Source organism: Thalassophryne amazonica, chromosome 15 (genome assembly GCF_902500255.1).
Source record: "Thalassophryne amazonica chromosome 15, fThaAma1.1, whole genome shotgun sequence".
Taxonomy (NCBI): Eukaryota; Metazoa; Chordata; class Actinopteri; order Batrachoidiformes; family Batrachoididae; genus Thalassophryne; species Thalassophryne amazonica.
The window spans coordinates 75,092,747-75,105,779 of record NC_047117.1 but is presented as its reverse complement, the minus strand read 5'-3'; the positions used below and the strand labels follow the sequence as shown (position 1 = coordinate 75,105,779).

Below are 13,033 nucleotides of genomic sequence, written 5' to 3'. Positions count from 1 at the left end.
ACAGACAAGTCTAAAGCACAAATTGGTTATGAATAGTATCCTGAGCTGATCAAGTTACGGCACACTTTATCACAACTCAGAAGTCTTTCCAAGTTTAACATAGCCTTGAATGCAGCATCATTAAATAGTAGTATTGGTAATACAGTATTCACAAACCAGTTTGTAGCCTCAAACCTAATGTTATGTTCTTTAATTATAACATGTTAATTAACATTTTAAGTTTCAGTTTACTGTCATGTCATGATGAGTGTCAACATGCTACTATAAAACAAAGCAAAACTTGAAGCAGAAGAGAAATTATTTCACCACACCTGTGTTTCACATCAGTGAGTTGCTCCTGTGTCCACTGAAGTTGGTCAAATCACTGTGACAAAAAAGAGATGGAGACAGGAGAAAGTAGCATGATGCCAAATGAGGTCTGTGGACTCCCTGACTTAGAGTCATTTCAAGCCCTGTCCTTAAGCATCCAGACATCTTTGTCCTTTCTATTTTTAACAAATGTGCTATTAATTTCTGCTTCCCAAAATGTCAAACTCTCACATCCGTTGCCTCGATCCGTTTAATTCTTCGTGAATGTTCATAATGGAAAGATAAGCCTCTTACGAAATGGAGCAATCCCTTTTATGACTGCACTTATATCCTTGTATAATGAATCATGCCATCTATCAAGGGAGTATTCACTTATCAGTAAAGGACAGCTTGATACTCGGCCACCTTCATGTTAGCACATTAGATAATCCACAGGAGCTGAGTAAATCTACATAATATCCTCTATGTGTGGAGTAAGGATTCTAATAAAAAAAGAGATGAGTCCTACTAGTGGACTCTTGAGACTGCAATATTATGAATGTACAGAGAGGACACAAGAAAGCATTTGCAGGAATTAGTCATGACCAGGCTTTTCAAACCAAGCAGTTAAATGAAGTGTATTTTGCATTCGAAAAGATATTTTTTTTATTACTGAAAATGTTCTTTAAGTGCTATACGTCTGCATGCTTCTGGCTTCCAGTATGACTTTGTGGAGCTTCTGGATGGCAGCCGACTTATTTCCAAAGACAAACGAGCCCTCAGTGATGTGGATGTGGGGTACACACACTTGGATAGCGCGCATGATGAGGAGGCTGGGGGAGGAACCCGACACGCACGCTCGGTGAATGTGCACGAGGCCGGCTTCATTCAGTTCTTGGATACTGGCATCTGGCATCTGGCATTTTACAATGACGGACGCAACACAGAACAAGTCTCTTACAACACAATTATCATAGGTGAGGCACAGCAATGCTTTTGTAATTTTGAAAGCATTCATGGCTGAGAAGTGTGTGTGTGTGTGTGTGTGTGTGTGTGTGTGTGTGTGTGTGTGTGTGTGTGTGTGTGTGTGTGTGTGTGTGTGTGTGTGTGTGTGTGTGTGTGTGTGTGTGTGTGTGTGTGTGTGTGTGTGCGTGTGTGTGTGTGTTTCTCGAACTGAGGATCAGAATACACAGATACACTGATGTCTGTTGGTCATTTTAATGTCTGCTGTTGTATCAAATTCCTATAGTCAACATGCATCTGAAATGCAGATATTACAGGGGTGGAACGATATGTCGTGTACTGTAATAATCGTGTCGTGGAGCCTGTATTGAACCATATTATTTTTTTAAAGTACTATGTCAGTTGCTACATGGATGAAATAATGCCCTGTTGAAGAAGCATAAATGATTAATAAATTATCAAAATAGGAAACAGATGAAGTCAAATATCACAATTTATCACTTTATACTTCAGAACAATTTGTTTCATCTGTGTTTGATACACACCACTGATTAACTGCCTGAGTAATTATTGTGAACAGGATTGATGAGCGTATCATGATATGTATCATATTGTAGTGCCACTGTATCATTTCACCCCTTTATTATACTGACATATACAGATACTACTCCAATGAGTACCAGTATATTTACTCATTTTGTAATATTAAAGTAGGAATAAATATAATTAAATACATTAGCAATTATTTAATACAATAATTAATTTATTTGATGCTATTTAGTTATTTAGTACATTTATCAATGTACTAGTTTTGATTACCAGGTAAATATTATTGACGAGAAAAGGTTGCACATGAGGTATAACAGCACAGTATATGTTGAAGAACAGAACCCTGTGTTTTTGGTGTGCACGTGCATGTGTGTGTGCACGGTTAGGTTTGGCAGGGAGCCAACACTGGGGCTTGATAGAGTGAGACAGAACTGGAGAAAGAGAGCAAAAGAAAGGCAGGAGAGTAATTGGATGTGAGAATGTGTTAATTGGACTGGCTGTAACTACGGCGACTGCAGAGGGACAATCTGTGTGTGTGTGTGTGTTAAATTAGACGGTTGCATATTCAGCCTCCCCAATTAAATCCCACAGTGATCCAACCTCTGCACACACCCCCCTCGCTCGCTCTCTCTCTGTCTCTCTCTCTCAGAGTCCATTATGGAGTGTCCTCAGAACTGTCATGGAAACGGCGATTGTCTCTCAGGAATATGTCATTGTTTTGCTGGATTTCTTGGGCCTGACTGCTCCCGAGGTGAACACATGTACACGCACGCACACAGACACAGACACACACACACGTGTACACACAGCCACCCACAGAGAGTCAGTAATTGTTAGGAAGTTATCCCAGCAGTGAGTGTGACCTGCACACGCTGAAGGTTTACTGTACCGCTGCTGAGTCTCTGTGACCGTCTCCGCCTTCTTTTTGCTTTCTTAACAGAATGCACTGACCTTTTGCCTAATTAATTGCAAAGGAATCCTGTGTGTTCAGCTATTTCCTATTTTCTCTCACTTTGTCACATGAAGCCATACCTGCAGTTTTAGTGTTTTTTGTTGTTGAAGTCTTTTTTTTTAACACTGTGATGCAAATATATGACACACAGTTGCCACCTTTTTTGGAGGGGAATCTATTGCAGCAAATTTATTCACACAAAATATGAAACTACATGGTTTGCTTTGTTAAAATGGAAACTGAAATATTGCATAACCATAAAGTAACAGACATGTGAGGCCACACTTGCTGAGGTAGAGAACAGTGCAGCTCCAGTGATGGTGAAGAGGTAAAATCGCAGAGAATTACACTAAAATGTTAAATGTGGTAGCATTTGGACAAACTCTCCAGCTCAAAACCAACAACAAATGTTTTCTAGTATAGTAATGTGTCTGTAGTACACTAACGCAATTTAAGTGTTGCAGATTCAATATGGTTACTGTCTGTGTGCACATGAAATCTTGGCTGCAAACTATACATTGCTTGGTCCTGATACAAAATAAGTCCCTTCGGCTGCTGCCTTGTTTGCACTTGGGGTCGCCACTGCAAATCCAAGGTGGATCTGCATGTTGAATTGGCACAGGTTTTACGCCGGATGCCCTTCCTGACGCAACTCCACATTACATGGAGAAATGTGGCAGGGGTGGGATTTGAACCCGGAACCTTCTGCACTGAAACCAAGTGCATTAACCACTTGGCCACCACCCCTGCTGTGGTCCTGATACAGTATCAGTATGTGTCTATTCACAGACATAATGTTTTGTGACAACAAAATCAAACTTAGTAATAATATATCTTGTGAAACTCGCCCCTGATGTGAAAGCTTGACTTATTATTTTGCATGTGCTCTCAAAATATGAATTAATTTAGACTCATTTTTATCTCACACATGGAATTCCTTTGTTAGGGTGGTTGTACAATTAAGGATTACAGAAAAAGATCTTAAAAATGTGAACGTGACCACCCCTAATTTACCAAGTCAGCACAAATATAAAAATAAAAAATAAAAACTCTAAGTTGGTTCCTATGTTGAACAAATGATGGGTTACATTCATGCACTCTATGTCAGGACTCTGACCCCTGATGAATAACAAAGAAAAGGACTTGTTTGCCATACAAATAATGCATATTTAAGTGCAATGGTAAAAATGTTTTGATGAACTGAAAGATGGAATGTTCCATTCAATGAGGCCATGGCGAATGTATGACCTCTGAGACAACATTCCATTCCAGCTCCAAAAAAATTGACTATTTTTCTGTTCAGTGGAATAACTAAAGAATGGCATGTGACATACAGTCTACCAGTCAAATGACAAGGATCTATTTAGGTGTTATGTAATATTCACATCAGTCATCTCTGAACCACTTACAAATGCTGCATAATGTTGCTGTGAATTCCATTAAGAGGTCTCCTAATTTTGTCTGCTCTACGCTGGTGACCCATGAAGTTGAGGCTTCTTTTTGACATTTTAGTCATTATATTCACACCCCTGGATGGTCAGATGTTCTACCTCAGTGAATGTTGCCATCAGTCTGGAACACAGACATCTTTGCAACCACCTGACCAAAGCCAGTTGGTGTTTCCTCAGTCGAGCCTGAAAACCAAGTGAAACTGTGTTGTCAAGGTTGTAGTACCCAAACTGGACTGTGAAAGAAGCTCAAGCAGCATTTGTTCAGGCTTGCATTTTTTTAAATTTCATTTATTCCTATTATGTTTAAACTGCTTTATTAATGCTTTCATTTTTTTATTGTGAAGGATTTTGTGACTTCTGTTCTTCAAAGATGTCGTAATAATTTTTACTTAAATGCCAGTGTTTAGAATACAATTTCTTCACAGAGAAGCATCTAAGCCTGCTCATCTTGTTCGTCTATTCTAGCTGCCTGTCCAGTGCTGTGCAGCGGTAATGGGCAGTATTCCCGTGGTCGCTGTCAGTGCCACAGCGGATGGAAAGGAACGGAGTGTGATGTTCCAGCCAACCAATGCATCGACATCCACTGTGGAGGGCATGGCATCTGCATTATGGGTGCATGCATCTGCAATACTGGTTATAAGGGTGATAATTGTGAAGAAGGTAAGAATAGTTGTTTTTCTTTATTTAAAATGATAGGTACCTTGAGACCATGTTGCTGTCTATGGAAAACTGAATGCCACTTTCATAATGGAGAAACACAAAGTTGAAATTGAGTGCCAAGTAATATGAAGTTTACTCATGTGCTGTATTCAAAAGTGGTCTTTCAGTTTGAGAGCATGGTTTATTCATTTAATTTGTTCTCTAGGACAATATAATGCAGGGACAAGGGAAGAGAACCAGTAGTTGTTTCATAATTTTCATGATAATTTCCACTGCTTACAATTTACATCGAAAGCTTTAAAATAATTTTAAAAGAAGAATTGTTGTGTACTTTAAGCTGCTGATCATTGAAAGCTACAGAAAATAAAGCTAGTGCTTTACCAGAGTGTCCAAAATTATTGATTTTAAATTAGCCATGAAATATTAGTCAAGTACTCAATAGGTAAAAATAAATTTATTTTAATAGTAATGAGTTAAGTAATATATCAAAGATAAATGAAAACCTGACCCCATCTTTGAAAAAATTATTTAACTTCAACTAATTTTATTTTATATCACAGTAAACTGAGTATGTTAGGGCCGTTGGCCTGTCAATCAAGATGATGTTGCTTTGAGCTCTTAGAAATTATAATAACCCCCAGTGGCAGATTTGGTGAACTCACCCAAGAATTCACAAGATATATTGCAAAAGCCTTTTTCCCTTAAAATTTAAATATACTTCCTGAAGGCATCTCATAATCGACGGTGATGATGTAGTGACAGATCCGCTAATTGGCAACACTGCTTTCTCCTTTACAACAGCGTCATTCTTATTGTTGCTATATTTGCAAGACACACAGTGTATATAATGTGTATATGTGCAATTTTATCAAACAAAACATAAACAAAACATTTTCTCTGCTGTCAAAATTCCAGTTAAATACATGCCTTTAATTGGCCATATTTTCAGGATTTATTAAATTAATTAATTAATATCTTCATTTTTATACACAAGACCTTAGACATTTGCAGTTCTGTGCAAACATTTCAGGCACCCTGCAAATTTGATAATGAGTAGTGGGTTTGTTTTTTTCTCTTTATGGGTGTTTGAACAGAAAATGTACTTTGAAGTTTCAATACTTCCCTATTATAATATATATGATTATAAAAGCCCAATTTTCTTAGTAATTCCAGAAAACCACCAAAAGCAAATTATGTAGTTTTGTTATGAGAAGAACATAATGGGTTGTATATTCATTCAGAAATTGTATATATTTAACAAGTCTTCATTATTGGGCACATTTTATCTGCTTAAATGTTTGACACAATACTGCATCCACAGTTTGTTCAACCTAATTTTGGAAAGCAAAGCAGCTATTAAACCCACTGACTTTCATGAGTGAGCTTCACTGTGATTCTGCTGACTGCCAAGTAAGCAGTGCTGCTACGGTATGAATTAATTTCTCGGCTACTGACACACTCAAATAATGTGGGCTTACACTGTTAGAGTTCACTTTCTGACAGGTCGCTGGCTACGTTTGGCCACCATCTACACACTAAACTAATTTTATCTGTATTGATCAATACTAATCTACTATTTGCTGGTTAGATACATGCATTTTGCAACACGAGGTCACTTTGTTACACATCATGTAAATGCATATTAATCTTAAAGACGCGGGCATGCCATGTATATAATTATATAGTCACTGGGAATTAGGTCAGTCCTGTTACACTAATTATTTGTAAGCAACAGAAAGAGACAATAAGTGTGATTATAAAATTTCTTGGACAACGCTGTTAAACATGTTATTTTGCTGAAACTGCAAATTAAGTCAAAAATGTTGTTTAGAAGCTCCATTAAAAATATCTGATCCAATTTTAATTACATATTAGATGTCATTAAAAAAAAGCTACAAGCTGTCTAATAGTGGGCTCCTAAAGAGCACCTCTGCTGCACATTTTCCACTTTTAACTCCAGCCAATGCTAATAACCTCACCAGGTGTGTTCATCCAATCGAGGCTTGGAAGGGAAAAGTCTTAGCTAATCATGTACTGGCAGAGCAGGGAGAAATGTGCATGGCAACTGCAGAAGCAGGTTTGTGTTTAGCACTGATGTACAAGATAAAAAAAACAAAACAAAATAAAACCCCTGTATTGAACCAAGCTTTGCATCTTACACTGCAGTACATTATGTTTTTCACTTGCTGTGGACTAAAATTTCTTCACCAGCTTGTACCTTATTTAACCTGTGCACCACTAAATGCGAAGCAGGTAGCATTTAATTGGCTTATATGCTGGGAACTGCTGCCCACATGGGGGGCATGTGAGCTGAAACGTTGACAGAGGTATTGATTCTCAATGGGATCACAGCACAAGTAATTAGGATGTCCTCAGTCGATCCACGGATTCACTGACCGGTGTCTGAACCAATCCTTTATAAAGGATTGTATTAGCTCATAATGGTCCACCTGTGTCCGTTTTTCATTTTTTCCTGCTTAATCCGTCTGTCACTAAAAGTCTGTTCTATCCTTGTTCTATTGCTCCCGGTGTGTAGTGAGCGCCTGGTATGGCAGCACCCTGACATCGGGGTGAATGTGAGGCATAATTGTAAAGCGCTTTGAGCGTTTGATGCAGATGGAAAAGCGCTATATAAATGCAGTCCATTTACCATCCTTAAAATCACTGTTTTACCATTAATTTACCTGTTACACGTCACTACGACTTAAATTACTGGAAACAAAATAACCTCCCACATCCAAAGACATGCAGGTTAGGTGAATTGGAAACTTTAAATTGATTGTAGGAGTGCGTGCGAGAGTGAATGTATTTGGTTGTCTGTTTGTGGCCCTGTGACAGACTGGCGTCCTGTCCGGGGTGTACCCTGCCTCACGCCCTGTGACTGCTGGGATAGGCTCCAATACCTCTGTAACCCTTAACTGGAGCAAGCAGGTATTGAATGGATGGATGTTTCTTACTAGGATGTGATGGGTTTGATCATAAGACAAACACTGACACAAGGTTAAATAAGAAGCCAGGAAATGGAACATCCCCTACCCAGCCCTGGAGAAAAATTCGAACTGGATGACCGCTTGACCTAATAATGTCATCTGGTACACAGCAGTTGCCTTGGAGTCAGTTGTAGGTGATGTCAAAATTTTCTGTACTGAGCTCAAGTAATATAGTCGCTAAATGAAAAAATGATTTTTCCCCTCAGTGAACCCAGGAGTTAATTAATATGTAAATCAGGTTACTGTTGCTATGGCAAACATGTGTCAAGTTTGGTTAGTTTTGGCCCAGAAGCCTTAGGAACATAATGTCAAATGTTCAGACAGCTAGAACAACTGTACAGTGTTCTTGCCTTTCCAAACCGGGACTTCCTCTCTTTTCCCAGTTCTTCTCCCTGTCACTGGTTTAGCTGAGTTTTCAAACACGCTGTCGCCGACCAAACAGTCCCCACTAAAAATCGGTCCGCCCTGCCATCACTGTGCATGCGTCATTAGCTGCGGTTCACTGATTATCACCTCGTTTCTGCTTAAAACTGCACTCCAGTCATCATCTGAAGCTTTTCCACATAAATTAAACATTATTTCATAATAAAAGACGGCAGAAACAATCAGAGCACCGCAGCTGCATGAGCTCCTAGCTGATGCGTTCACTGCGAGTATCACAAGTATCGCTTCGTTTCTGCTTAAAACTGACTTTACAGTGATTTAAGAGGTTTTACCTTGTCATCTGATGGTTAATAATCCCATTAATCCATTTGATCACTTTGGGTGAAGAGACTCTGTCTCAGATAAGCGACTGAGCAGTGGAGGCAGTTTTGAGGGACAGACCGTTCAGTCTGCAACACCGGTTTTCCTCTCTCTCTCTCTCTCTCTCTCTCTCTCTCTCTCTCTCTCTCTCTCTCTCTCTCTCTCTCTCTCTTCTCTCTCTGTGTCTCTCTCTTACTCAGCCTTTCCTCCCCAAGTCCTTGTTTCACCAACAGGTCACTTGGTGCCTGTTGGACTTCAGGCAGTGGTGTGTTTGGATTGTGCTAGTTTCCCAATCATGGCATTTCTGGCAACTGACCATCTTACACAAGTGGATAACGTGCCTTGTTAATTTCTTGCAGCCCCACTGCTCATGTTCACAGTCTGTCGTCTTTGCCCAGATGACTCTGACTGCCACACACACACACACACACGCGCGCGCACAGGATTATTCAAAAAGTAATTAAACTGTGTTCAAGAAGTGCAGTGGAAAAAGTATGGCTGAAATACTAACCAATAAAAGTGGGTAAAGACGAAGTCATAAACTTGTTAGCGTTGTAAGATATGCTGTTTTAGGTAATACTGTATGCTCTCCAGCAAAGGCCCGTCTGGCCTTCTTAATGTTATTCAGCTGTCAAACTGAATAAAATCGCTTTACTACTTTTAATAGAGGCTTACTTTGCCACATAACTGGATTGCAGTTTTTCATAGACACATTTCCTGAAACCTCCCACTCTTTTCTCAATACTGTAAACACAAAACCCAGTTTTCAAATTACGTTTACAGAACCTCTTGAATCAGCCTTATAAAATCAGTTGTATCTGTTGTCAAAGTCAAATGTTTTTGGATGGTGCAAAAACCCAATCAAAAATAATATTCAGCGAGTGTTATTCCAGAAATGTGAATGCATTTTGTGTTTTCTTTAAACCACAGTTCCGTAGCAGGGTTTAGATATTGCATACTGTAAGTACTGCAAACAATACAGTATTGACTGACTGTGCATTCCACACGTGCTGACGAGTACCCCAAGAGGATAATGGTCAGGTTTGCTGCTTCCCCACACCTTAGAATCGCCTTAGGTCCTGGATGGCAACCACCCAGGCAGACAACCAGTTCCTCCCCACTGTTCAAAAATAACCATTTATCTGTTGCAGTCAGGTGCAACATGGGCGTCTCTTTGGCCTTGTATAGCCACTGCGGTCTTGTAAACTGAGGCACCTCCACTCATGCCTTCATAGTGGAATTGCACAGAGAAGAATTTTCTTTCAACAAAACAGATCAAATCTACGCTTGAACCTCCGATGTGCCTTCTGGCAAATTGTAGTTGAACTTTCAAGTGTTTGGTTTTTTTTTTGTTGTTTTTTTAAATAAAAACCTTCTCTATACCACTTCATCATGAAGCTGTATAACTGGTGATGCAAAATGCAAAACTCGCACTATGCACAATTTCTCCAATCACAGCCACAGAAGTCTATAACTTCTTTGGGGTTGTCTGGGTGTCTTGGTGGCTTTCCTCACTAATCTCCTTATGCAGTCTCTCACTTTTTGAGAAATTTACTATAGAATACCATAGTTTGTATTTCTTCATATTTCATATAAATAAAGTCCAAGACATAATCATTGTCTTGGGAATGTTCAGGTGTCCATCTCCTAACTTGGCCGAAGAAAACTGGATGTAAAAGTGATTGTTTACATGTGCAATACTAAAGGGGACACATACGAGGTCTGTTAGAAAACTATCCGACCTTTTTATTTTTTTAAAAAACTATATGGATTTAAATCATGTGCGCTTGCATCAGCCAAGCTTGAACCTTCGTGCGCATGTGTGAGTTTTTTCACACCTGTCGGTTGCGTCATTCGCCTGTGGGCAGGCTTTGAGTGAGCACTGGTCCACCCCCCCGGTCAGATTTTCATTGTCAGGAAAATGGCTGAGCGATTGGAGCAGTGCTGAATCAGATTTTTCCAGAAACTGTGAGAGACAGCCAGGTGGAAACCATTCAGAAGATTCAGACGGCTTTCGGTGAAGATACTCTGGGCGTCACACAGATTAAGGATCATTACAACCAGATTAAAGACGGCCCACAGTGGCGCAGGGCACGCCGTGCTCTGAGCGGCACATCGACAGGCTGAAACGACCAGATCATTTCCAAAGTGAAGGCTGTGTTGATCCGGGACGTCGTCTGACTACCAGAGAAATTGTGGAAGAGGTGGACATCAGCACTTTTGCGGCACATTCCACTGTTACAGGAGATTTTGTAATGAAAGACGTGCGGAGGAATTCGCACGTCGGGACGGAGCCGCTCATGGCGCACAACAAAAAACACGTCCGTGTTGGAAGTCTCACAGGACAAGTTGTGACATGCCCAGCTGTTACACAATTTCTCGGATACTCACTTGACTGAAAAGCCACCGAAAGCCGTCTGAATCTTCCGAATGGTTTCCAACACGGACGTGCTTTTTTTTGTGCACCATGAGCGGCTCCGTCCTGACGCACGAATTCCTCCACACGTCTTTCATTACAAAATCTCCTGTAACAGTGGAATGTGCCGCAAAAGTGCTGATGTCCACCTCTTCCACAATTTCTCTGGTAATCAGACGACGTCCCGGATCAACACAGCCTTCACTTTGGAAATTATCTGGTCGTTTCAGCCTGTCGATGGCCACTCGGAGCGCGGCGCTGTGGGCCATCTTTAATCTGGTTGTAATGATCCTTAATCTGTGTGACACCCAGAGTATCTTCACCAAAAGCCGTCTGAATATTCCGAATGGTTTCCACTTGGCTGTCTCTCACAGTTTCTGGAAAAATTTGATTCAGCGCTGCTCCAATCGCTCAGCCATTTTCCTGACAATGAAAATCCGACGAGGGGGCTGGACCAGTGCTCACTCATAGCCTGCCCACAGGCAAATGACGCAACCGACAGGCGTGAAAAAACTCACGCATGCACACGAAGGTTCAAGCTTGGCTGATGCAAGCGCACATGATTCAAATCCATATAGTTTTTTAAAAAAATAAAAAGGTTGGATAGTTTTCTAACAGACCTCGTAACACCATCATTTTGACTTTTAGATATTTATTTCTTTTAATTCATGATGTAGACATTACTTATCACTGTGGGTTTAAAGGGCATCATTTTAGAAATTTTACAAAACCTGATTAATTTTTTTGTTTTGTTTTGGTTTAGTTTTTTTGATGTCCTAAAAATGTCTAACATGTAACAGTGTCTATATATATATATATATATATATATATATATATATATATATATATATATATATATAAAATGGCTGAGTGGATTCTTGTCATTTGATTGGTACTTTGTATGTCACATGACATGGATTATTCGTCTCATTTGTACTGCATTACATTTAGAGCGTGATTTGGTTCTATTTAGAGTGCAATTTGAGTCTATACGTTTGGTACCATTGCACTCTGCACACAGAGGCTATTAGCAGGAAGTTACAATGAAAAGCTGGACTAATTTCTCAGATTTTTTTTTTTTTTTGCTGCACTGAGGAAATACACCGTCCTTTTTTTGGTAGTATATGCACGCACAAGTGTGTCCCTTTTTTGTGAGCGTGTGTGGACTGTGCACGCGGGGCAATGACACAAGCGAAGAAGATTTGATTGAGCTAACTGACGGTGCTAGTTGTTCCAACACACGCACTCACACACACACACACAAAAATCCACTCCGCTGTAAACTGTCTGGATGCAATGAAGAGCTGTTCAGATGACCAGATGTTCAGATGTGGAACACCAAAATGTAAGTCCCTTTTCTGTTGTTTATTAATTAATAAAATATCAAATGACAAGGATCTATTATAGCCGTTATATAAAACAACTAATGAATGTTTTTCCATTCTGTCAATGGAACGAATATTTAATTCGGTGAAATATTTGTACCATTGAATTCGTAAACATTCATTTTTTATATATATATATATATATATATATATATATATACGAGGGCTGTCCATAAAGTATAGGTCCTTTTTATTTTTTTCAAAAACTATATGGATTTCATTCATATGTTTTTACGTCAGACATGCATAAACCCTCGTGCGCATGCGTGAGTTTTTCCATGCCTGTCGGTGACGTCATTCGCCTGTGAGCACTCCTTGTGGGAGGAGTCGTCCAGCCCCTCATCGGAATTCCTTTGTCTGAGAAGTTGCTGAGAGACCGGCGCTTTGTTTGATCAAAATTTTTTCTAAACCTGTGAGACACATCGAAGTGGACATGGTTCGAAAAATTAAGCTGGTTTTCAGTGAAAATTTTAACGGCTGATGAGAGATTTTGAGGTGACACTGTCACTTTAAGGACTTCCCACGGTGCGAGACGTCGCGCTGCGCTCTCAGGCGGCGTCATCAGCCTGTTTCAAGCTGAAAACCTCCACATTTCAGGCTCTATTGATCCAGGACGTCATGAGAGAACAGAGAAG

General features: G+C 39.9%; 1 protein-coding gene across 11 annotated transcripts in view; it reads left to right on the top strand.

Annotated features, from left to right (window-relative positions):
• The window catches only part of LOC117525661 (teneurin-3), a 564,186-nt gene that overhangs the window by 361,107 nt on the left and 190,046 nt on the right, over positions 1-13,033 (top strand). For all 11 annotated transcript variants that reach the window (XM_034187585.1, XM_034187583.1, XM_034187580.1 and 8 more), the window contains 3 exons: positions 1,010-1,265; positions 2,450-2,551; positions 4,669-4,863. In XM_034187585.1, the coding sequence (XP_034043476.1) occupies positions 1,010-1,265; positions 2,450-2,551; positions 4,669-4,863 (553 nt within the window). The remainder of the gene's footprint in view (positions 1-1,009; positions 1,266-2,449; positions 2,552-4,668; positions 4,864-13,033) is intronic.